Source organism: Rhinoderma darwinii, chromosome 5 (genome assembly GCF_050947455.1).
Source record: "Rhinoderma darwinii isolate aRhiDar2 chromosome 5, aRhiDar2.hap1, whole genome shotgun sequence".
NCBI lineage: Eukaryota > Metazoa > Chordata > Amphibia > Anura > Rhinodermatidae > Rhinoderma > Rhinoderma darwinii.
In genome coordinates this window covers 298,147,974-298,175,566 of record NC_134691.1, presented here as the reverse complement: position 1 = coordinate 298,175,566, position 27,593 = coordinate 298,147,974, and the positions used below count along the sequence as shown (strand labels likewise).

The 27,593-nt window shown below is 41.4% G+C and overlaps 1 protein-coding gene across 2 annotated transcripts in view; it reads right to left on the bottom strand.

The window, feature by feature from the left end:
• The window catches only part of OXSR1 (oxidative stress responsive kinase 1), a 132,788-nt gene that overhangs the window by 35,038 nt on the left and 70,157 nt on the right, over positions 1-27,593 (bottom strand). For both annotated transcript variants that reach the window (XM_075827336.1, XM_075827335.1), the window contains 2 exons: positions 17,729-17,837; positions 1,458-1,599 (listed from right to left, as the gene is read on the bottom strand). In XM_075827336.1, the coding sequence (XP_075683451.1) occupies positions 1,458-1,599; positions 17,729-17,837 (251 nt within the window). The remainder of the gene's footprint in view (positions 1-1,457; positions 1,600-17,728; positions 17,838-27,593) is intronic.

Genomic DNA, 27,593 nt, shown 5'->3' with positions numbered 1-27,593 from the left:
GTTTTGTTTTTTTAAAAACTTACATTTTTGGCCAAGTTATGAGCTATTTTATATATATGCAAATGAGCTTTGAAATGGACAACTGGGCGTTTTTTTTCGTTATATCCAACTGGGCGTGTATTGTGTTTTTAACTGGGCGTGTTTACGTGTATGACGCTGACCAATCAGTGACCAGTCAGCGTCATACACTCCTCTCCATTCATTTACACAGCAGCGATCTGCAGCCACATACACAGAGATTAACGTTAATCAAGTGTCCTGATAATGAATACAGCCTGGACGTCATGTGAATCCTGACACTTCTGAATCTTTTCTGTGAGATTTCCAGCAAGGGAAAAGAAATCTCGTTTACCTCGTAATCTTGCGAGATTACGCGAGGCTTGCTGGAATCTCAAAGAAAGGATTCAGAAGTGTCAGGATTCTGAATACACATGACGTCCAGGCTGGATTTCATGTGTATTCATTATCAGGACACTTGATTAACGTTAATCTCTGTGTATGTGGCTGCAGATCGCTGCTGTGTAAATAAATGTAGAGGAGTGTATGACGCTGACTGGTCACTGATTGGTCAGCGTCATACACGTAAACACGCCCAGTTAAAAACACAATACACGCCCAGTTGGATATAACGAAAAAAGAAACGCCCAATTGTCCATTTCAAAGCTCATTTGCATATATATATATATATATATATATATATATATATATATATAAAATAGCTCATAACTTGGCCAAAAATGAACGTTTTAAAAAACAAAACAAAAAAAAAACAAAACTTTACTGTTACCTACATTGCAGCGCCGATCACATGCAATAGGAGATAGGGATTTGAGAATCTGGTAACAGAGCCTCTTTAACAATGCATAAAACCAGTCATATAACCGCTTATTCTAAAAAGTCTTCGGACTGATTCCCCAACTCATTCTAGTGGATATAGTATTGTATTTGTCACCAATCTGCCAATAATTATAGAGTCTCACATTCACCGGACTATGACAAGTAATTTTGATGGTCAAGACTAATTTAGTCAGAAATAATATGCATCCCTATGCCCACGTTCAAATAGTAGGAAATTTTGGGCTCAAAATATGTGTTCCCCTTTCATTTCAATATCAACTATAATGTGGTACTAGGAATGGTTTCTAATAAGCCCGCTGAAATCATGGGTTGTTCAATATTTGTTTTAAAAAAAGAATATTGAAACAAGAACTATAAGTATATCTTCATTTTTGGTTGAGCCTACAAGGTCAGGGACAAGCTTGTCAATAGAAAACAATTGTCCCATGCCGACGGTATAGAAATGCTATATACAAGAAAGCAGGCTGGTCTTGCCTAGAAGATGCTGATGATAAATCACTGATGTTGCTATATGCCATATAAGCTCTCTCATAGTGCACAGAGAACAAGTATTCTTAAACCCCTATAGAACTATATATTCACAATACAACAATACTAACCTGTGGATCTGCCCATTCTTATGTAGATATTCAAGTCCTTCCAGAACTTCTTTGAGCATGGTGGCAATGCTTGCTTCGTCCAACACCCCATTCTTGTGTTCTCCTTTTGCAACAATATGTTTGATGATGTCTAAGACGGATCCTATAGAGTTAGAAAATCAGTTTTTCATAAATGTCATATTTAAAAGCATTTATTGACTCTAAATATTTTCATTTATGAGTTCCAGTAGCAAATCCAGATTTTTGTAATAAAATCACCTAGTGCCCTTGCTGCTGTGCGGTTACACTAAATTCCTGCATACCCGGTCAATGGGAGTCTCCCGAGAATAGCAAAGCAAGGTTGACGTGAGCTGAAGGGTCACTTGTTAGAGCACCCACGTTATAACCATCTTTAATGGAAATACATAATTGCAGCGCATGGCGTTTTTTACATGTGCTTTAAAAAAAAAAAAAAAAGTGTGAGAAGGCGGCTTTAAAATGTTTACAAAACAGGCACAAGCTTTGCACCAGGTACATTGGGTACCTGCTGTACATTTACTTTAAAATATTCTGTCTATAAACACTGATAAAAGGTGTCATACAGCTGCAGCTAACCGGCCATGTCCCGTTGCGCCCCTTGGGAAAGATTGGAACATTTTCAAGACCATATCACTCTAGTTTTTAACTTGGGCTGTGTTGGCAGCACTTCCTAAGGGGTCAGTTTTGTGGCAAAACAAATGCCCCATGCCGGCAATATACCCTAAAGATTATTTTTTTTTCTTCCTTTTTTTAAGGCAACCAACCACACCTATCCTTCACCCAAATGTTTTGGAGCTTCCCCTGATGACATTGGTCACGGCAAAACATGTCGGGGAGGCTACCTTGTTATTTTTAAAGTAGTGCTGATTGGTGTTTTCGATATATAATATACAATGCACGTTATACAATATAATATACGATATACATAATACTGAACTGAACAGTGTCTAGACGGGCTGCAGCCCTCCTGATCAATAAAAGATATCTAGATAGGGAGCAATATATTCGGTTATTAACCCCTTCCCTCTTTAGCCACTTTTGACCTTCCTGACAGAGCCTCATTTTTCAAATCTGACATGTGTCACTTTATGTGGTAATAACTCCGGAATGCTTTCACCTATCCAAGCGATTCTGAGATTGTTTTCTCGTGACACATTGGACTTTATGTTACTGGCAAAATTTGCTCGATATGTTCAGTATTTAATTGTGAAAAACACCAAAATTTAGCGAAAAATTGCAAAAATTAGCATTTTTCTCAATTTAAATGTATCTGCTTGTAAGACAGGCAGTTATAATACACAAAATTGTTGCTAATTAACATCCCCCATATGTCTACTTTAGATTGGCATCGTTTTTTGAACATCCTTTTATTTTTCTATGACCTCACAAGGCTTAGAACTTTAGCAGCAATTTCTCACATTTTCAAGAAAATTTCAAAAGGCTATTTTTACAGGGGCCAGTTCAGTTGTGAAGTGGTTTTGAGGGCCTTATATATTAGAAACCCCAAAAAAGTCACCCCATTTTAAAAACTTCACCCCTCAAAGTATTCAAAACAGCATTTAGAAAATGTCTTAACCCTTTAAACATTTCACAGGAATTAAAGCAAAGTAGAGGTGAAATTTACAAATTTCATATTTTTCTGCAGAAATACATTTTTAATACAATTTTTTTTATAACACAGAAGGTTTTACCAGAGAAATGCAACTCAATATTTGTTGCCCAGTTTTTGCAGTTTTAGGAAATATCCCACATGTGGCCGTAGCGTGCTACTGGACTGAAACACCGGCCTCAGAAGCAAAGGAGCACCTAGTGGATTTTGGGGCCTTATTTTTGTTAGAATATATTTTAGGCACCATGTCAGGTTTGAAGGGCTCTTGCGGTGCCAAAACAGTCAAAATCCCCCAAAAGTGACCCCATCTGGGAAACTAGACACCTCAAGGAAATTATCTAGGGGTGTAGTGAGCATTTTCACCGCACAGGTTTTTTACAGAAATTATTGGAAGTAGGCCGTGAAAATTAAAATCAACATTTCTTCAAAGAAAATGTAGGTTTAGCGATTTTTTTTCTCATTTCCACAAGGACTAAAGGAGAAAAAGCACCGCAAAATTTGTAAAGCAATTTCTCCCGAGTAAAACAATACCTCACATGTGGTAATAAACGGTTGTTTGGAGACACGGCGTGGCTGAGAAGGGAAAGAGCGCCATTTGGCTTTTGGAGTTCACATTTAGCAGGAATGGTTTGCGGAGGCCATGTCACATTTACAAAGCCCCTGAGGGGACAAAACAGTGAAAACCCCAAACAAGTGACCCCATTTTGGAAACTATACCCCTTGAGGAAATTATCTAGGGGTATAGTGAGCATTTTGACCCCACAGGTTTTTTGCAGAAATTTTTGCAAGTAGGCTGTGAAAATGAAAATCTACATTTTTTCAAATAAAATGTAGGTTTAGCTAATTTTTTTTCATTTCCACAAGGACTAAAGGAGAAAAATCACCATAAAATTTGTAAAGAAATTTCTCCCGAGTAAAACAGTACCCCACATGTGGTAATAAACGGCTGTTTGGACACACGGCGAGGCTGAGAAGGGAAAGAGCGCCATTTGGCTTTTGGAACTCAAATTTAGCAGGAATGGTTTGCGGAGGCCATGTTACATTTACAAAGCCCCTGAGGGGACAAAACAGTGGAAACCCCCCACAAGTGACCCCATTTTGGAAACAACACCCATTGAGGAAATTATCTAGGGGTATAGTGAGCGATTTGACACCACAGTTTTTTTGCAGAAATTATTGGAAGTAGGCCCTGAAAATAATAATCTACATTTTTTCAAAGAAAATGTAGGTTTAGCTAATTTTTTCTCATTTCCAGAAGGACTAAAGGAGAAAAAGCACCACAAAATTTGTAAAGCAATTTCTCCCGAGTAAAACAATACCCCACATGTGGTAATAAACGGCTGTTTGGACACACGGCAGGGCTTAGAAGGGAAAGAGCACTATTTGACTTTTTGAGATCACATTTAGCAGGAATGATTTGCGGAGGCCAGGTCACATTTGCAAAGCCCCTGAGGGGACAAAACAATGAAAACGCCCAAAAAGGGACTCCATTTAGGAAACTACACCTCTTGAAGAATGCATCTAGGGGTGTAGTGAGCATTTTGACCCCACAGATGTTTCATAGAATTTATTAGAATTAGGCAGTGAAAATAAAAACAGTCCTTTTTCTTCAATAAGACGTAGCTTTAGCGCAAATTTTTTCATTTTCTCAACAAATAAAGGAAAAAAAGAACCCAACATTTGTAAAGCTATTTCTCCCGAGTACGGCAATACCCCATATGTGGTCATAAACTGCTGTTTGGGCAAACGGCAGGGCTCAGAAGGGAAGGACCGCCATTTGGAGTGCAGATGTTGCTGGATTGGTTTCTGGGCACCTGTGGGCCCAAAACAGTGGAAACCCCCCAGAAGTGACCCCATTTTGTAAACTACACCCCTCAATGCATTTACCAAGGGGTGTAGTAAGCATTTTAACCCTGCAGGTGTTTTGTAGAAATTAGTGTGCGCTCAATGTTGCAGAGTGAAAATGGGATTTTTTTCCATAGATATGCCAATATGTGGTGCCCGGCTTGTGCCACCATAACAAGACAGCTCTCTAATTATTATGCGGTGTTTCCCGGTTTTAGAAACACCCTACATGTGGCCCTAATCTTTTGTCTGGACATATGACAGGGCTCAGAAGTGAAGAGTACCATGCGGAGTGGAGGCCTAATTTGGCGATTTACAAAGTATTGGTTCACAACTGCAGAGGCTCAGATGTGAAATAATAAAAAGAAACCCCTGATAAGTGACCCCATTATGGAACTGCACCCCTCAAGGCATTTATTAAGGGGTGTAGTGAGCATTTTCACCCCACAGGTCTTTTCCATAAATGAATGCGCTGCGGATGGTGCAAATTAAAAATTTATATTTTTCCCTAGATATGCCATTCAGTGGCAAATATGTCATGCCCAGCTTATGACGCTGGAGACACACACCACAAAAATTGTTAAAAGGGTTCTCACGGGTATGACGGTGCCATATATGTTGAAGGAAACTGCTGTTTGGGCACGCTGTAGGGTTCAGGGCCGAGGGAGCACCATTTGGCTTTTGGAGAGCGGATTTTGCTTGGTACTATATTTGTTTGAGTATTGCTGGTGTTTTATAATGTGGGGGTACATGTAAGCGGGGCGGAGTATATAAGGGGCATAGTCAGGTGGTATAAAAAAATAAAAATAATCCATAGATGTGTGTTACGCTGTGAAGCAATCCTTTCTGCACAGGCCGGTGTCGCACTGATAAATGGTGTCATTTCTTATCCCCCTTTTGGTCCACACTCCGCGCCTTTGTAGTTTGGGGAATTTTGCTGGGAAAGTATTATCCTGGTATAATACGGGCACCGTCGCTTCCATCGGATATGATTGGGCCCTCCCTTCCTGGTTCCCTAATTTTAGGTCCTTGATAAATCGCCTCTTGAAACAGAAGAAATGTTCTCCTCGGGCACAACTGCATATTTTTTTATTTCCTGACTTATTGGAGCCATAACTAATTTTATTTTTCATAGACGTAGCGGTATGAGGGCTGGTTTGTTGCGGGACGAGCTGTAGTTATTATTGGTACCATTTTGGGGTACATGTGACTTTTTGATCACCTTTTATCCTATTTTTTGGGATGCCAGGTAAACCAAAAAACGCAATTCTGGCACAGCTTTTTTTGGTTTTTTTTTATACAGAGTTCACCACGCATTATAAACTACATGTTACCTTTATTCTGCGGGTCAGTACGATTCCGGCGATACCTCATTTATAGAACTTTTTTATGTTTTACAACTTTTTGCACAATAAAATTACTTTTGTAAAAAGAATGTATTTTTTCTGTCGCCAAGTTGTGAGAACCATAACGTTTTAATTTTTTTGTCGACGGAGTTGTATGAGGGCTTGTTTTTTGCGGGACGAGCTATAGTTTTTATAGGTACCATTTTTGGATACGTGCGACTTTTTGATCACTTTTTATTGTAATATTTGTAGGGCAAAGTGACTAAAAAACAGAAACTCTGGTAACGTTTTTTACGGGTTTTTTTTACGCTGTTCACCGCGTGCAATAAATAATATAATATTTTGATACCTCCGGTCGTTACGGTCGTGGCGATACCAAATACATATGGTTTATTATTATTTTTCAATAATAAAGGACTTGATAAGAGTAAAAGGGGGATTGTGTGTTATTTGATTACTTGAAACTTTTATTGTTTTCAAACTTTTATTTTTTGCACTTTTTTTTACACTTTTTTATACTTTTTTTACACTTTTTCTCAAGTCCCACTAGGGGACTTGAAGGTCCAACGGTCAGATTTTTTTTTTTCTAATACATTGCACTACCTATGTAGTGCAATGTATTAGATCTGTCAGTCATTCACTGACAGCAAGCCGTTTAGGCTTCGCCTCCCGGCGGGGCCTAAATCGGCTTCCGTAATGGCAGAGCAGGAGACCATTGTGTCTCCTGTTGCCATAACAGCAGTCGCCAGTCCCGATTGCCTGTCAGGGCTGGCGATCTGCTTGTAACCGCTACGATGCAGCAATCGCTTTCGATTGCTGCATCGAAGGGGTTAATGGCAGGGATCGGAGCTAGCTCCGGTTCCTGCCGTTACAGGTGGATGTCAGCTGTACAGTACAGCTGACTTCCACCGCTGATGACGCCGGATCAGCTCCTGACCCGGCGCCATCTTGCCGGCAGCTACAGAAGCCGATCAGGCTCCGCCGCCGGGCGGATCTTGACCGGCTTCGGTGCTAGGCAGACCGGGAGGCCAGTATTAGGCCTCCGGTTGCCATTGCAGCCACCGGAACCCCGGCAATTTCATTACTGGGGTTCCGATGAGCTGCAAACACCTTAAGTGCAGCGATCGCGTTTGAGCGCTGCACTTAAGGGGTTAATGGCGGGGATCGAAGCTAATTTCGGTCCCCGCCGTTACAGTCGGATGTCAGCTGTAAGATACAGCTGAGATCCGGTGATGATGGGACCGGCTCAGCTTCTGAGCCCGTGCCAAACGTTTGACGTACATGTACGGCAAGATCCGGGAAGTCAGTACTTTCCATGACGTACATGTACGTCAAATGTCGGGAAGGGGTTAAGAGAGATTTAGTCTCCATTATAATTGAAGGCGTATACACTTGCAACAGCGTTGTTTATGGAGAAATGTACTTGTCAGATTTCCTCCATTACAAATTTATGCTCAAAACTTACAACTCTGCCCTTCACAAAGACAAACAAGTCTATTTCACCTCTCTAGTCTCCACACTATCTTATAATCCATAACACCTCTGATACTTTTTATTCCCTCCTTAGTCCTAAAGTGCAGACACCGATCACAGATCTCAGTGCTGAAGACCTGGCCACTTATTTTAAAGTTAACATTGACATCAGACAATTGACATGATATCTCCAGGTCCCCTAGTAACAACAATCCCCTTCCCTCCCGCACTCCCTCTTCTTTACTCTCAGCATTTGACCCAATAACAGAAGAAGAAGTCTCTAGGCTCCTCTTCTTCTCGTCCTACTATCTAGTGCTCCTATCCCCTCACGCCTCATCCAGTCCCTCTCCTCGGCTTTAACTAGTCACCTGACTAAAATTTTGAAGCTCTCCCTTTCTTCTGGAATCTTTCCCTCCTCTTTTAAACATGCCATAATAAACCCATTACTGAAAAAAACAACTCTTGACCCATCCAGCGTTGCTAACTACGACCTGTCTCTAATCTCCCCTTCATCTCCAAACTCCTGGAACGCTTGGTCTACTCTCGCCTTATCTGCTATCTCGCTGTTAACTCAATTCTTGACTCCTTACAATCTGGTTTCCGCACTCTACACTCCACAGAAACTGCCCTTACTAAAGTCTCAAACTAGATCTTGGTGGCTAAATCTAATGGCAAATACTCTCTACTGATTCTTCTGGATCTCTCTGCAGCCTATGACACTGTAGACCACAAACTCCTACTTAACATGCTCCACTCTATTAGCCTTCAAGGCATGGCTCTCTCTTGGTTTTCTTCCGATCTCTCTGACCGCTCATTCAGTGTGTCATTTGCTGGTTCTACTACTTCTCTTCCCCTTGCTATTGGGGTTCCCCAGTGATCAGTCCTACGTCCCGCTTCTGTTTTCTCTCTACACAGCCCCTTATTGGACAAACCATCAGCATATTTGGCTTCCAGTACCATCTCTACGCTGATGACACCCAACTATATACCTATTCCCGTGACATGACCCCTGCCCTAATACAGAACACCAGTGATTGTCTGTCCGCTGTCTCTAACATCATGTCTACTCTCTATCTGAAATGGAATCTTTCTAAAACGGAGTTCCTTGTGTTCCTTCCATCTACTAACCTACCCAAACCTGATGTCTCCATCTCAGTGTGTGGCACTGCCAGAACTCCTAGGCAGCACGCCCGCTTTCTCAGGGTTATTTTTGACTCAGATCTTTCCTTTACTCCTCACATACAATCACTTGCACGCTCCTGTCACTTTCACCATAAAAACATCTCCAGAATCCACCCTTTTCTTACTGTGGAAACAGCCAAAACTCTCATTGTTGCTCTGATTCACTCTCGTCTCGATTACTGTAACTCTTTAATAATCAGTCTTCTCCTCACTAAGCTCTCCCCTCTCTAATCTATCCTTAATGCAGCAGCCAGGTTCATCTTTCTGACCAACCGCTACACCAAAGCATCTACCCTGTGCCAGTCACTGCACTGGTTACCCATCCCCTTCAGAATTAAATTCAAACTTATTATTCTCACCCACAAAGCTCTCCACAGTGCTGCACCTCCTTACATCTGCTCCCTCATCTCTGTCTACCACCCTACTCGCGCTCTACGTTCTACCAACGACCTCAGATTAACATCCGTCATAATCCGAGCCTCCCACTACAGTCTCCAAGATTTCTCTCGTGCTGCACCAGTCCTCTGGAATGCACTACCCCAGACAATCAGATTAATACCCAACTTCCACAGTTTTAGAAACATCTTTTTAGACAGGCCTATAAAATTCCCTAATCTAATTGCTTTCCCTGGCCCCCTTCACATTAGTAATGAGGACCCTTCATTCAGCAGTACCCCCCACACTCCTTGCACACTAATAAACTTCATGTCTGTCATACATCGATACTGGCTGGTGACCGGCTCATGCAGCTTTATTTGTACTACCCCTTATGTATAAAAGATGGCTGGACCATTGTACTTAAGCATTTTTTTATACTTTGCGTCTCCCTTATTTCCTCATAGATTATAAGCTCTTGTGAGCAGAGTCCTCACTCCTCTTGTTTGAATTGTAAATTAGTTTTGTAAATATGTAACGTCTAATTTTGTCTGTACAATGTACCCCCTGAACTGTAAAGTGCTGCGGAATATGTTGGCGCTATATAAATAAAAAAATAAATCATCATCGTTATATACTCACAAAGATAATATTAAAATAATAACGTCACTTAGGATAGTGACGTCAGGTGCTCTCTCTAGGAGTCTCTGACCAGGGATTTCGCTACTGGAGAAGCCTCTGGCATCACTATCCTCATATGGACAGTGACGTCATGGGCTACTCCTGGAGTCGAATCCCCTGCCAGACAGCTGCCGACGCTTTGGTAGGCAATTCTGCTTTTAGAGTAAGCCCATGTGGTCACGGTCAATATATGGACAGGGACATCAGGGACTCCCTCTAGAAGAGGAATCCCCGGCCAGAGGGATTCCACTTCTACAGGTAGCTACAGTGGTGCTATCTACAGGAAGGGGGTGCCATTTACGTGTGGGGGTACTATCTGGAGGCGATGTGGTGCTATCTACAGGCGGCGTGGCGCTATCTACAGGGGCACTGGCATTATATGGGCATTACATACAGGGGACAATGGCGCTATCTACATGGGCACTGTGTGTGGCACTATGTGGGCATTGTGGCACAACTTACAGTGGGCACTGGCACTATCTACAGGGGTATTGCGTCACTATCTACATGGGCACGGTGTTTTCAGGTGGCTGGGAAAAGAAACTAACAAAATTCATCCATTTCTTTAATGTTTATGAAAAACGGATGGCAAATGGCGGTTAAAAACAGTCAGACGGACCGGAAATGGATTCAAATTTTGAGACACGATGCAAAACAGCCATGAAAAACGGAAAGTTGATCCATTGTTAACTGCCCTTTTTTTCACTATCGTGTGTATATAGCCATATATTCCTCTTCACTCTCCGCATACAGCGATCCAGGGTGACGGAGAGGAAAGAAGACTAATTGTTACAGAGCTGCAACAGTGTATCTATATACATATAACCCCTTAGTGACCAGCCTATTTTAGGCCCTAATGGCCAAGCTATTTTTTCAGTTTTTCTGTTGTCGCATTCAAAGAGCTATAACTTTTGTATTTTTCCGCCGCCATAGCTGTATGAGGACTTGTTTTTTGCGGGATTAGTTGTACTTTTTAATGGCACCATTTTGGGGTACATATCATTTTTTGATTAACTTTTTTTTGGGGGTGGGGGGGTAGAAAAAAACCCCTGAAATTCCACCATTGTTCTATGCCGTTCAGTGTGGTGTAAATAACAGGTTACTTTTATTCTATTGGTCGGTGCGATTACGACAATACCACATATGTATAGTTTTTTTGGGGGTTTTACGACTTTTGCACAATAAAAACACTTTTGAAGTAAAATTATTTGTTTTTGCACCGTTGCTTTCCAAGAACCATAATTTTTTTATTTTTCCGTCAATGTAGTGATTTTTTTTTGATTTTTTTTTGTACGAGACGTCGTTTTGATTGGTACTGTTTGGGGTACATGGGACTTATTGATTAACTTTTATTCCAACTTTTTTTGGGGGGCAATGGAAAAAAATTGCAATTTCGCCATTGTCTTTTGCGTTTTTTTTTACGGTGCTCACCTTGCTGTTTAAATTACATATTAACTTTATTGTTTGAGTCATTACGGTCGCAGCGATATGTGTACTTTTATTTATTTTTTACTAAATAAAACCACTCTTTAAGGAAAAAAAAAGATTTTTATTTCACATTACTTATTTTTTTAGTCCCACTAGGGGACTTCACTATGCAATCTTTAGATCGCTGCTACAATGCTTTTGTATACTTCGTATACCAAAGCATTATTGCCCATCAGCGTAAATCTGACAGGCAGTGTATTAGGTCATGCCTCTGGCACGTCCTAATAAGCACATGCCCAGGGCAGACCTGGGGACTTTTATGAGGCCCTGGCTACAATGGCACCCCATCGGAGGCCCGCATTTGAATTTGCGGGCCGCCGATGGGTGAGAGAGGGAGCTCCCTCCCTCTGTAAACATGTTAAATGCTGCGGTCGCTATTGACCGCAGCATTTAACGGGTTAAACGGCCGCGATCTAAGTAAACTTCGATCACGGCCGTTGGAGAAGGAGCCCGGCTGTCAGAGCCTGCACGGGACACCGTGAAAAGGCGACGGCCTAGCCTCAGGCCCCTTAGCGACCGCCGTGACAAGGTGTATTGTGGTCACTAAGGGGTTAATATAGATAAATATATATAAAAAGTTACAAAAATGTTTTTTTTGGGATTTGTCTGCTCATAATAAAAATTAAAAACATTAAATTAATTAAACTAATCTAGAAAATAAAAGCCTCATAAGTTTTGTAAAAAAAAAAAGCAAAGTAAAAATAGTTGTGATATTCGAAGCGATTGCAAAGATATTATCGTTTAAAGAAGCGCATATCAGAAATGGAAAATTTGACCTGGACAAAGGAGCATCAATGACACTTGGTCATGAAAGGGTTAATAAGACCTTCCAGATCCGATATTAGACATATCCTCGAGGATTAACAAATCATTCAATCTCGTACGCTCCAATTATATCCAGAATGCTAAATCTAATTACTAGTTACACAATATTTCTTCTCCTTCTAGGGATTCTCTCAATCTTCGCCTAAAATGACAGCGGAGACATAGGTGGGTCAGGTAGAATCCAACACTTATTAGTATGAGGGAGATGATATTGAATATATGACATGAAAAGGAGTGACCAAACTTTTTCACTATGGGAATCTTTCTTTTTTTTTTTGGAGCCTGACTTAGATCTCTGAGAGACACGTGGCATGCAGGACGCTGCGGCAAAATTTTTTTAATGCGTCTTTTTTTAGATGCTCTAATGCCTCTATATTGAAGATAGCAGCGACTCTTAGCTACTTATTGAACATTTGACACCACCACGTCTTCTTCATACATGACCATGCTGTTGCTCTACATGGATTGCCAATGAGCTTTTTAATAGAAAAGGACACACAAACCTAATATCAAGGATCTACTGTTCTTCTCCAAATCTGAAGTAGAATTTATATTGAAAGCCGCCCAGGGGTTTTCTACATGTGTGCGCATGCAAGAAAATTCCTACAAACTTGTTACGCGCTGGTATCGAACCCCAGATTTCCTATTCTCTATTGGAATAGTCACTGTTAACTCCTGTTGGAGGTGTCATGAGGGTCCCGGCTCCTACCTTCACATTTGGTGGACCTGTCCCAAAATGACAAGTTTTTGGAGGGGTTTTGAAAGAGTAATCAACTCCGTCTGCTCTACAAATATTAAACTGACTCCTGCATTGATATTGCTTTAGCTGCCCCTACCTGACTTCACTCCGTCTGTACATAATCTCCCGACTCACATGATCTCCGCGGCTAAATTGCTGGTCCCTACTTTTTGGAGACAATCTAACCCGCCAACGGTGGAGCTATGGTTAGATAAAGTGCACCAGATTTGTAGATTGGAGGAATTGGCTGCCTGGGTAAATCACGCGAGGGAAAAATATCTAAAGATGTGGAATCCCTGGCTGGCCAGGGGGGGTTGCAAGCCCTAACGTGACCTGTTTGCCGAGGGGTGAGTACATAGTACATGTTAAACTATCTCTCTGAGTACAGTGAGTTCTTACTACATTGTCTTCATGAACCCACGCATTCTGTTATTCATTTAGTGGTCGCTCAAGTTTTGTTTACAGCCTTTTGGCGAATGTAATAATGTAACACAGCTTAAGTGCGTGATACCAGATAATGCCATTTTTGTGTTTTTCCCTGTGTTATGTGTCTCTTATTTCGAACCTGTATTGTGATGCATGTCAGCCCAGGAGATTTTGGGTTTAGCCGGTTTTGTAAGGATGATTTATCCTATGCGGTGCCTATACGGCAACATCTTTAGATTTATGTATTTACACCCAATATATGTATTTACGCTCTGTTGCCTTAATGTACAACCTGTTAACTGACTTTCATTGATTGATGTCTTCCCTTGTATGTATTGCTATTTTGTTCAATAAAAAGAGATTTCGCAAAAAAAAAAAAAAAGGATCTACTGTTCTTCGTTCTGAGGTCTACTGGAAGATCACGACCTAAAATTAGACACCAATAATTCAAAAGGTTCTAACGTTAAGGCCCCATGCACACGACCGTGCCCGCAATCACGGCCCGCGATTGCGGGCACGGCCGGCCGCTGACTGACAGCCGCATTTTCGGGCCGTGCTCCCATACAAAGTATGGGAGCACGGCCCGCAAAATGCGAAACGACGGACATGTTCCATAATTCCCGGAACATTTCCACGGCACGGACACCCTTCCGTAGTGCTACGGAAAGGTGTCAGTGTTCAATGAAAGTGAATGGCTCCGTTTTTACGGAGGTTTTTTACGGTTATGCATGGGGCCTAAAACAAACGGACACCGGGATTATGATTGGTTGCTATAGTCAACAAAGTCCATTTTCCAAGACAGCTTTGATGACGTATATGGGACTAAGGTATGGACCCCAAAAATCCTGATGGATCCTATTGACTTATAAAGGGGACTGTCAGGTTTCCGGTATTTTTGACAGCAAATATAGCACTGCAGGCTACATTATTCTTGCTGGCAAAAACGCTGGAATCTCGAAGGAACAGAACGCCAATGTGGATATAGCCTTATCCAATTAATATGTATACAAAAAAATGATTGTTAGCAGTATCATTAAATACCTGAGACGCTTCAACTCGCATTTGAAAATGGTGGCATATGTACAATGATTGTATTGACTGAACTGTTTTTTTTTTTTACCAAAGGAGCATATCTATTGGGGGAAAAAAACAAAAACTCATAGCATGTTCTATTCTGGACCATTTTTTTCAGCCCAGAGTCACCTATTGAAATCTAAGGATGCGTGGAAAGAAAAGAAAAGAAATAAAAAAAAAAAAAACGACAGCACATGAATGACATCAGAGTACGGCCCGTTTTTGACAGATCAATTACTAAAGAAATACAGAAAAAAAAAAAAAAAGTGTGACACCAGGCAGTGGACACGAAGAACATTCATATGGATAAAACATGGCCCATTATTTGCAGACAAAAATCAGACACGCGCATATCAATAAGGCCTAGATGGGCCAATAAAAACTGGACAACTCAGAAGGTTTGACACGCAGTGCTGCCAATGTGGCAAACTATGCATCTAGAAATAGTCATACCACATATATGGACTAAAATGACAAAACAAGTTGTTCCAACTTGCATTCAACCGTTTCAGGATTGTTAGGCCTGATTTAGATCTCGTCTTGTGCACACGTTTGTGGAATAGGACGACGTATACGTTTTTATAGTTCCAAAAACGTAAGCATTTGTAACATACGCTTACTTTTTTTAGTATAAGTTTTTATACGTTTGTGTCCGTTGTTACTTCTAAAAACGTATACGTTTTGTTTGAGCAAAATCAAACTTTGTAAAGTCAATATATAAAGGAAGAAGTAGGGAGTGGCTGTATTGTTTTCTGGCGCCAGTACTGAGGGGCTTGGCAGGGGGAGGCTCTGTTTTATCTCATAATATGGGTAATTTCCCATGTATGGTGACAACAATGTATAGGTTTTATGTATGCAAACGTAGGGTTTAAGATTGCATACGTCATCATTGACTGCAATACAAATAAAAACGTATACGTGTGGTATACGTTTTGGAGTAGTATTGAACAGCGTAGTAGATTATTTTTTTTCCCCAAGTCCTGAAAAGCGTAAAGGATAGAACATAAGCACACAAAACGCATGCGCAAACTACACAATTAGGGCATCCGTTCTGACCATAGAAATCAATGTACACGTTTCGACACTTTTTTTCCATGTCAAAATGTGCACGTCTGATGTATAGTAAAAATTGGATGTGAAATTAGCCTCAGCCTTCATGAGTGCATGACATAGAAACCAGGGCTCTACAGGATAAACTTACACTGACCACAGGGATCAATACCTGAACACATTAACGTCATGGCTTCCATTTATAATGAATTTATGACAGCTTTATCAGATCAGTTTCTGAATTGCTACTGAAGGAACCGGATAGACCACATTGACTTATACATGTAACGATGACATATCAGAAGATCAGTTTGACTAGATCTCTCCTTAAAAGGGAAGGTGTCACGTAAAAAAAATTTTTTATATGTTTTGGATTTTAGTATGTTATTAAAATAAATTTTATTTATTTGTGTTTTACTTTTTTCTTTCATTTACTTCTCTATGGGGGCTGCCATTTTTTTTTCATCTCTATATGTGTCGATTAACGACACATACAGAGATGGAATACGGCACATACATCCCCATAGTGAATGCGAACGGGAGCCGTTCCATTCACTATAGTGTACGCCGTCTGTGTGGGAACGGCGCATGCGCTGCTCCCACACAGTCCAAAAGGAAGGTCTTCGGCCGAGCGACATCCGGCGCCATTTTCATGTGGACCGGAAGACGCGGCCGAACAGTAAGATGACTACTTCCGGTCGCGGCTTCCGTCCATATGTTCAGAAGCAAGGACTAGGAGCGGAGGCGGCAGGAGCAGTTAAGTTATGTTTGTGTATGTTCGTGTTATACTGTGTGATTACCACTGTATGTAATCCTCCTACACTGTCCATTCGCTCAAAAAATGGCGGCACACAGTGTAGGAGGTTTGAACATTCAACCCCCTCCTTTCTCCTGGCACTAGCCGCCAGGATAAGGGAGGGGGGATTGTTTGAGTACACTAGAGCGAGTGTGTCTTCTCCAATTTTGCAGCATAAAGCAATGAGGTTGCTTTACCACATGCCAATGCTGCAATTTTGGGAATTGCTCCCTCTAGTGACCAGCACATGGAAATGTTATAAATTAGAATCTAATTTATAATATTTCCTGACTTGTGAAAAAATTAAAAAAATTAGAACAATGTGTAATCATTTATATACTAACAGTTTAACTTAAAAAAAAAAATTTCTAGCGTCACATTCCCTTTAAGTGTAAATATAATGGTGGTTTCTCTTGTCTCAAATACCCACAAAATCTCTCTCAGACCGGAGTAGGCAAAACTAAATTGGGTATGATCCAACAAATACCCTAAATAACATATATAAAGTACAGTGAAGTTTACCGCTCAGACGGAACTGGTAACAGTCCAATATCATTCAGTATGGACTCTCTCCCAGAAAAATGCAGTGGACAGTCCGCAATCCAATGAGGGTGTGGATGGTAATTCTTATCCTTGTAGTTCCACCAAGTTCCTTATCGTCTCTCTCCACATTCAAAGAACTCCTGGTAGGAAAAGGATCTCATGTCTCTAATAGATGGAAAAAGGAAGACACATAGTGCAATACCCTCTGCAAAAAGATTGCTCCACGCCAAGTTTAATCCATACTCACAGAAGTAACAAGAAATAAAAGCATCAAGGTAAGTAAAAATCTTTACAATTTCTAGGCGGCACGCCAAAAAACACTCTCGCCCGACCCTGGGTTTCGCCCTTCCGGCTTCCTCTGGGGCATCTAGGAAGCCGGAAGGGCGAAACCCAGGGTCGGGCGAGAGTGTTTGGTGTGCCGCCTAGAAATTTTAAAGATTTTTACTTACCTTGATGCTTTTATTGCTTGTTACTTCTAGGAGTATGGATTAAACTTGGCGTGGAGCAATCTTTTTGCAGAGGGTGTTGCACTATGTGTCTTCCTTTTTCCATCTATTAGAGACATAAGATCCTTTTCCTACCAGGATTTCTTTGAATGTGGAGAGAGACGATAAGGAGCTTGGTGGAACTACAAGGATAAGAATTACCATCCACACCCTCATTGGATTGCGGACTGTCCACTGCATTTTTCTGGGAGAGAGTCCATACTGAATGATATTGGACTGTTACCAGTGCCGTCTGAGCGGTAAACTTCACTGTACTTTATATATCCCTTTAAGTGTAGTTGCAGACATCACTCACCTCCACTCAGTAACTTCATTACCAGCCAGAGCTCATCCTTTACTACAAACGAGGTATAGTAAGACACAATGTTGGGGTGGTGGCACTGACTCATTGCCTGGATTTCTTTCTGAAGAGATAAAAAGGGCGGGGAAAAAAAAAAAGTTTGTAAAATAGTCACCCTAAAATAGGTGAATCCATACATTTGAAGAGCTTCATTATTCCGCCATAATACTAGCACAGAAAAAATAGAGGCCTAAGTGAGCAGCCATGTTAGGGAATACCGTGTCACATTGTGAAGTACCAATACTGGAATATATAAATGGGTTACAAAAAGGACAATACAAAACTATAAAATATCTTATAGCTGCTAAGAGTTACTATGGACTGAATACTGAAGTGGTTCCTTCAGACAGAAAGCGTATTGTGCAAATGGGTTTGGGCTGGTAACTATGCCAACCATGGAAGAGAACGGAACGACCTAAGCTTGGAGCAATATGCAAACCTTGCCACAATACGCTATGCATACTATACCACAGTCCGTGGATACCGGTCACGGAGACAGACCTATTAACAAACCTCCCAACAGTCCCAGATCCAGTGGGTCAGTCCTGGATTTCAGACGCTGTCCCGGGACACATGCCACATTTGTGCCACTGTCCAACTGCATCTTTATGTGGGGGCACTAAGGGGTCATCATAACTGTGTGGAGGGGGGGACGGGACTATTACTTTGTGCGACACAACAAGGGCACTATGAAAGTGTGTGGTGCACAGAAAGGGGTCTATCACCGTGTGGGGTCACTAAAAGGCACCATTATTGTGTGCTGCACAAAGGAGAGAACCATTACTGTGCAGGGGGCACTATTACAGTATATGGGGCAGTATTACAGGGTCACAAATATAAATATTACACAGAGTTAGGGCTTCTTAATCTAGAGACATACAGGATCTGCCTGACTCTGCATGTACAGAAACGTTCTCCTCTAAGCAATGTGGAGATTAATCGCTGTATATACGCGGTCCGATAGGCCATGCCACGATTTATTTCTGACAAATTTGTGCGGAAATGCCGTTAATCCTAAAAATGAAGGGGCCACCATGCCGTTTTACTGCTGCATTCACTTTAGTTTTTCCAAGGATAGTGACACTAGGCTGGGTGAAATTTGGGCGTGCATTAACAGGAATTTGGCCAGGTTAGACATGGCTTATCTTAAGAGCGCCTCTCGTCTATGCTCGCCTCCCCTGGTTCTGCGATAGCAGAGAGTCTCTGCTCCCCCGGGCTGGTCTGTGTTGAGCCGTCCTCCTGGGATGATGTCTTGTCCCATGTGATGCTGCAGCCCGATTGGCTGTTACGGTCAAATGGGACAAAACGTCATACCAGGATGCTGGCTTAGCACAGACCGTTTCAATTTTTCCCATAAATCAACAGTACAAATGAAAACAAGAAACTTTGTGCTATATCTTATTAAAGAAAAATGCCTCTCTTTCTCCAGCCTCTTTTCATCACTCTGAATTCACTGCTAAAATCCATATTCAGTGTGACAGAGATGAAGACAGATCACAAACGATCAGGTTACATTCTGCCCATAGAAGTCTATGGATAGGGGAGAGCAGGAGGAGGGAGCTGCTGAGGTTGACAGAGGACAGAAACAGACAGACGCTGCAGCTTCTGATAAGGAGTTTATCTTACCCCAGTGCTTGATTCACAACTACACTGCTACTTGTTGCTATATAATCTCTTCCATGCTGCTTCTAGTAAGTATTTTACCGTTTCACCCTGGTGCTAGATTTTAATAAAACTTCTCTCTGTGTCTTCCTCCAGCAATTACCTCCTCCTGCTACCTCCTCCCTTCTCCATAGACTTATATGGGCAGCAGGTTACCTGATCCTTCCGTGATCTGTCTTTATCTCTGCTTCACATGACATGGATTTTAGCAGTAAATTCAGTTAGTTAACAGTTAGGAAACAGGGGAGAGAGTGAGAAAAGCCTGATAAGTGGAGAAAGAGGAATTTTGCTCTAATGAGATGTTCTACAAAGTTTGCTATATTTGCGTGTACTATTGATTTAGGTTTTGTTTTTTTCTTCTAGTTGCAATTCTTGCTGCTGAAATGCAACTATTCTGCAAATTTTCACTTAACCTATAAACTCAATGAGGAAAATCTGCAACAAATGCACAACCAGTCGGCATCATAAACTCACACGCCACAAATTTAAAAAAAATCTGCACCGCAGGTCAATTTCTGAGCCAAACTTCTCTGCACCATGTGGACGACATGTTTAGTCTCATTGACTTTGCTGCTACTGGAATACGCTGCAGATTTTCCGTCTGCTAGTCTAAATAGAAGAGTATTCCGCAGTAATTACGCTACGTGTGAACCTAGCCTGAACGGTCTTTTATAGAAGTCATCATTGGCAATACTCAGGGATTTCTGTTACAGAAAATCTGCTGTAACATTCTTAGGAAACAGCCAGTGTTTGATACAGCAATCAAAAATGATGGGCAGAAAGCTGAAGTGTGGCCACAACTCAATGGCCAAAAAGTCAAAGAATGAAGGCGAATCACACTAGCAATACAATCTAGGATTGGGAGACTTCGGAGGGTGAAGATGCAAAGAAGTCATAAATGCTCTGTAAACATCTTCGGAGGAGTCTCCAAGCAGCGGAATTTTTCCCGTCAAAACAGACACCTCCACAGAACCCATTATGAGTCAATGGAGTCCGTCAGACGGATGAACAGAATCGAACTAATCCATTTTGCTCAGAAGCAGCTCAATAATGTCTTGTTTGTAAATTACAGCACATGTAAAGTACAACTTCCAGCTATAAAGATAAAGCAATCAGGAAAATATTTCTCCCTGTAGCAGAAATAACAAAAAAAACAGGACAACTCCTTCAGGTATAACAAAGGCACATAGCTGTAAAATTCATCAAATTCTATTCTAAATAGAGATTATTGAAAAGAAGTTAAATTTCCCTGCAAATAGAAGATCTGGCTTAATGTCTACAAGTCATGCTGATCGTATCGCTATCTAAGAGCAGCTCCCGGAAAGTTTACAAAACTATTTCTGTGGAACCCCCTTTAAGAAGACATCTTCCATGGTTACAGAAAAAATGTATATGGTAACAAGTCCAAATTGCCTACTCAAGTTCATAGGTAAAGTGAGGCTCTAGTTTGTAGTCACATACTTCAATGCATTTCCCACCAAAACCCTTTGTATGCATTTTTAAACACAGGAAAGGGCCTTCATCATGCAAAGAAAAACTTTTGGGCTAACCCATTCCTACGGCGATTCCCTTCTCTCGTATAAAACGACCTTCAGGGAAAGTCACAATGTCACGCCCATTGAATCTACCAGATTTCCTGCAAAGCTTTGGCCTTCCTTCCCCAACTGGTCTATCTTATAAAACTTCCAGCAAGCCCTTCAGAGATCCTTTGTACCCTCCATAAAGACAATAGGTTTTATTTTACAAGGAAGATGAGAAATGATAACAATCTAACAAAATATCTTTGTGTAAACGGCCAACTCAGACCAATTTCATCATCTGTAAGATTTGTCGGTTTGGCCAGAAACCTGTGTGTGTAAACCCAGCCTGAAGAGTAGCAGTAATCACATATCAGAAGTTTTGATCAGTGAAGGTCCCGGTGTCGAGACCAACCCACCCATTGCTGAAACCAAGGGGCAGAAACGCCCACCCGAGTGCAGTGCCCCTTCGGCTGTAATGGGATAACTTTGTTTTTCCCAGAAGAGCCGGTGTTAGCTGAAGATGGGGTCATAGACTTCTACGAGCCTGCTCTCATCTAGCCCTGCCATTCCAAAAAAGGACAATGAGAGCCGAAGTTATCCCATTACTGCACTCGGAGCGCTTCTGCCTCTTCATTTCCGCAAATCGGTGGGTGTCTCGGTATCCGGAAACCCACCGATCAATACTTCAGACAAGTCACTATGACAGGTCAAAAGTTTTGAAAAACGAGACAGTTACTCTTTAACTTCAAGCACAGTAAAACCTTCTCTGGTTGCCTTTGACGTAAACCTTGTGATTGTAGTTGAGCATATTCGGAGGTTCTATGTTTGCGCCACTTTTTCTAGGTTAGTGCTGCGGCTTGCGAATGCCTGCCTGGCCCCCATTTGGCCCTCAGTCTCTCATTTTTAATACCAAGAGCAACCACTTAGCTCTTCCTGTGACCTCTATTTCATTTCATATATTACCAGTCTGTCTGCATTATCTTCCTTACCGGTTCTCCAATGCTATTCCCTAAAATTTGTTGTTCGTACAGGGCATTCCTATTTCTTAGTCATTGCACCTGCTCAGATTTCTAAAAATGTACATTAAAGCGTACCTCCATGCAGGTCTCTGTGGTACCACACCTATTACAGGGAGTCCTTATACTGATCAAAGATCCATAGGAGAATGAGCCAGATTTACCAAAGTGTGGAGAATCAGGACAGGCAGACTAAGAATATAAGAGTTTACAGGACTATGCAATTATACAGCCCTCAGCTAAACGTTAGAAGTGACCATGGCATTGGCTTAACTTATACATTAATAGAATTTATAATTACCGAACATTTATTGCAAAACTTTCCTCTACTTAGTGAAGGATGTCAGATACTTTGTGAACGCTTATGATAATGATGACATAATATTTGTTATAGCAGAACAGGTAAAGACGAGAAATAATCTTATATAGTGCTTGAGCACAGGATCCGCGACGTGCTACTCCTAGTAATGTAAAGCTTATTTTTGGGACATAACATAACTGCTCTGATAGTGTCATTGCTCTTCACCCATCACTAGAGGGATTAATTCTTCATCTCCATTCCGCATTGATGGGCATTGCTGAATAATGCCAGAAAGCTGCCTGGCATGTGCAGATCTTGTACAGATCAAACTACTCATCTGAAGAATTTTCCTAAAATAGCAGCTGGCTTTTACCTGATAATAGGGCACATGCAAGGAAGAGCAATCCCCATAACTGGCTCAAGGCTTATTAACCCATGAGATGACAAAAGCTTTCACCCGACTACAGACCAATGACCCATTAATGAAACATGAACTGTTGAGAATCCCTGCATTAGTAACCTTAAAGAGGCTCTGTCACCACATTATAAGTGCCCTATCTTGTACACGATGTGATTGGCGCTGTAATGTAGATAACAGCAGTGTTTTTCATTTAGAAAAACGATTATTTTTGACGGAGTTATGACCCAATTAGCTTTATGCTAATGAGTTTCTTAATGGACAATTTGGCGCGTTTTACTTTTTGGCCAAGTGGGCGTTGTCCAGAGGAGTGTATGACGCTGACCAATCAGTGACTAATCAGCGTCATACACTTCTCCCCATTCATTTACACAGCAGATAGCGTTCTTATTACATCACTATGTGCAGCCACATAAACACACAGTAACATTACTGCAGTGTCCTGACAATAAATCTACATTACCTCCAGCCAGGACGTGATGTCTATTCAGAATCCTGACACTTCGCTAACGTTTCTGTGAGATTTACATCAAGTCAAGCGTAATCTCGTTTTAAATGACAGTTGACAGCGTAATCTCTGGAGATTACGCTTGCCTTGCTGTAAATCTCACAGAAACTTTAGCGAAGTGTCAGGATTCTGAATAAACATCACGTCCCGGCTGGAGGTAATGTATATTCATTGTCAGGACACTGCAGTAACGTTAGTGTGTGTGTATGTGGCTGCACACAGCGATATAGCTATATCGCTATGTGCTGTGTAAATGAATGGGGAGAAGTGTATGACACTGATTGGTCACTGATTGGTCAGCGTCATACACTCCTCTGTACAACGCCCACTTGGTCAAAAAGTAAAACACGCCCAGTTGCCTATTAAGAAACTCATTAGCATAAAGCTAAAATAGGTCATAACTCCGTCAAAAATGATCGTTTTTCTAAATAAAAAACACTGCTGTAATCTACATTACAGCGCCGATCACATTATGTACAAGATAGGGCACTTATAATGTGGTGACAGATCCTCTTTAAATCGGGAACAGGGATCAGTTGTGATTGTGTGCCAACGACCATGCTGGATCCTCACAAGAGTGAAACTCCAAGCAAAACACATCCCTAGTAATATTTATTTAGGAGATTGAATGGGAAGTTTAACTTTTACCAAGAATATGTTTAAACGGTAAAAGTTAGCTGCACGAATAACGCCAACCAAACCACAGGAAGGAAAAGCAGAGCTGAGCCGGTCTATACCATTCAAAAAATGGATCACTCACTTTTTCTGCTGCTTGGGGAGACTCAGCATCGATATTTATTGGGCACAATCCCAAAAAAATTCAAGCCGGTATTGTACATAGATGCAATCCAAAAAAGGTCTACATAAGGTCTGTAGGAACTCATGAAAGAAAACAAAGCGAGACACTTCTCAGATGCATTAATCTGCAGCGTTGGTGGTTGCTTTTTACAGAGGACAGGTGCTGTTTACACATTAATTATATCGCAGCACAGGTCTGGATCACATTTCAGAGTTACATGTTTTTACATTAACAAGAAGTTGCTAAAAGGCTATGTACACTTTGGAATGTATTTGCTTTTTTCATTAAATCAATGTTTATGTTTTTCCAAGAACGTTTCTTACTGACTTTTACTTAAAAAATTTTTTTTTACTTTTTACAATACAGCTTCTATGTATCCTGTAAACATAGAAGCTGTATCATTCACTTTCAGCCGATTCCTTCAGTTCAGTACAGCTGAACTTAAATGTGATCAATATTAGCTGGATCTTGTGTCAGAGACCCACAAGACCCGCTCTCAGCCGAGCCATCAGTTGAGCTGAACTGACGGCTAAGAGAGACCGTTACAGCTGTTTTAACGATACGGCTTCTATGTATCCTGCAAAGTAGAATTCGGGCATGGACTACTGATGACCTATCCACAGGATAGGTCATTAGTATATGACCGGTGGGGTCCGACACCTGGAAGCCGCACCGATCAGCTGTTCCGGCTGCCTCCGGGAACCAGATGTTATGCACTGCATTGAGTGTTCAGAGACAGAAGCAGATGGCTCCATACACTGCACAGCTGCCATGCTACAGAACTGCAACTCTGCTCCTATTCACTTGAATAGGAGCAGAGTTACAGTACTGCAGCTCGACCGCTATTCTGTGACCGAAGCCATCTGCTTCCAGCATGGATGTCCGCAGCCTGGAGGAAGCTGGAGCAGCTGATAGATGCGTGGTCTGGGTGTCTGACCCACACCAATCATATACTAATGACCTATCCTGAGGATAGGCAATCAGTAGCCCATGCCCAGACAACACCTTTAAGAAATTTCAATTTGAAAATGTCTTAAAAATGCAAAAAACATATTTAATAATAAAAAAAAACAATCAAAAGCGTACATAACCTTTAAAGCGTACCTACAGTGATTTACTTAAAAATTTATTCGTTATGTTTCTAGTCTAGAATTAAAAAATTAGTGATTCTTGAGGTTTATTAGCTTCATTCACTTGAAGGCTGCACACTCCATTCATTTTAATATGGAGCACAGTAAGAGCAGATTTGAGTTACTGCAGCCCTTTATTTCCTCCCTGCTGATGTCAGCTGTAGAAACAGAGATGGGAGAGCCAAGAGCTAAAATAACTTGACTATTTTACAGCGGTTTGTGGGTCTGTAGAGGGAACTTGCTAATTCATAAAGTCCTGTGATTACAGCAGCATCAGCAACAAGTCAAGCAAAGTGTAGAAGGGCACTAAAAGAAGAGGGGAGGAGTGGAAAATGTAATGCTAGCAGGAGTGTTGACACAGTGACCGTCACCGAGTTACCGCTTCACTGTATATGTTAAGGCCCTATTACACTGGCCAATGCAGCAAGCGCCGATCAACGAGACGGCTCGTTGATCGACATTCGTCTGCTTCTGTCACAAGGAGCTATGTATGGGGATGAGCAGTCGTTACTCCGATCACTCGTCCCCATACATTATGTCGGCAGCGCGTCTCCCTGTTTACAGGGAGACCTACTGCCGACAGTGAAAATATTTAACTTTTCTAAAACGATTTAAATCAGCAGATGAACGAGCGTTTGCTCGTTCACCTGCTGATCGATGCCCTGTTTACACAGGACAATTATCGGCAACAAGCGTTCTATGAACGACCGTTTACCCGATAATTGCCCAGTGTAAAACCCCCTTTAGGCTATGTTCACACGTTTAGGGTTTGATGAGGATTTATGTGTGCGCATTCAGTGTTTAAATCCTTACCAATTCCGCATCCAACGCAAGTAAATGGGGTATTTCATACGCCATTCACACACTGGAGAATCAAATTTTTGTCTGCATCATGGGAAAAAAATCATCCGCAAGAATAAGTGAGTAGGGTCATTATCCTTTACAGATTCAGCAAGGAAAAGCCCCGAATTAGTCCTGCAAATCCTAGTGTGGGTCCACTGGCACATCCGTGGCAGAAATCTGAGTGTCAGGCCTGTATTTCTGCCGTGGATTCTTTGTACAATACATGTCAGGATTTGCCAAAGACCTGCCTGACATGGGAAAAAGTAATAACAACTTCCTGTTAGGGAATTAGGAAGAAGGAGCGCTCTGCAGAATAAACAACTGAACTTTGAAGCTCCACAAAAGAGCACAGTGAAGTTTTTGTTTTTTATTTAAGATAAATTAGAACTACTTTTGTGAGATGTGAGTTTATTATGCTTTCTATGCTCTAGGACAAAACTCCACTGGGCAGACAAAGAAACTGTCTGGCACCCCTGAACCAACTCCAAGAACAAAAAACTATTTCAGTTCTGCAAAGTTTACTCCCAATATCTTCTCGGGACACGTGAAGATAACATTGGTCAAGTTTGGATGTCAAGTTCCCGTCTACTGCTAGAACATAGCGGCCCACAGACCCCAACCAAGCCCCCTTTGGCCATTAACTCAGGTTTCCATATGAAGTCAATGGAACTGCCATCAACACGAACCAAAGATACAAAAAGGTTTACGCAAAAAGAACATGAGGGTCAATACTACAGTATGTTCTGACATAGAAAATAGTTAAAAGTAGCACTTAACTATATGGTCCAGACATATATTTTACTGCTGTACAAATAGTATCTGTTTATTCTGCTACAGGGGTCCCCGACATGATAGAATACACTGCAACTTCACACACATGTGCAAACATACACCCACAGCAGATCCAATGTAGTGGGCAGCTGAACCACCTGCCAGTTAATCTATGGATCGTGGGAGGAAGCTGGAGCACATAAAAGACACCCACAAAACCACACAGACAGAACAAACATACTATGCAACCAACCACCGTGCCACTGTAAACCGACCTTTTCATTCTATATTATGTGCTCGTACAACAATAATAAAATCGCATCAGCTTTTTTGCCTCAGATAGGGTCATAAAAGGAGAAAAAAATAAATAAAATAAAAAAATTATCTGAATTACTATAACCGGTGCTGGTTCTTGCGGCACTGAGGAGGTTAAATCACCTAGCCGCAGAACGCACACAATGAAAACGAAAAATCAGCTGTTTGACGTGCAGTTGTAAACAGTGACTGCCAGGCGTGAATCACAAGGCCTATGAATAATAAACAGCATCACATTCCATTCGCTTCAATCCATTTGATGTAGACGGCATGCGGGACGGTAAGAGCTAGGAGTCTATAAAACAAAAGCGCAGGCAACTCCCCTCCCTGACCAGCTTTACACAGGAAGCTTTCCAGCCGCTGTACAAAGGAGCCAAATAATCTGGTGGTTGGGAACCAGTGTCGGCTTACTAAAACCGTAATAGCTTAGCCAAAAATATTCCAGGGCCAGGTCATGCATTTCAACCACCAGACTTTGGTGAATACCACTCAAAATGACAAATGGATACAAAAATACTTCTATCATATCCATATCTG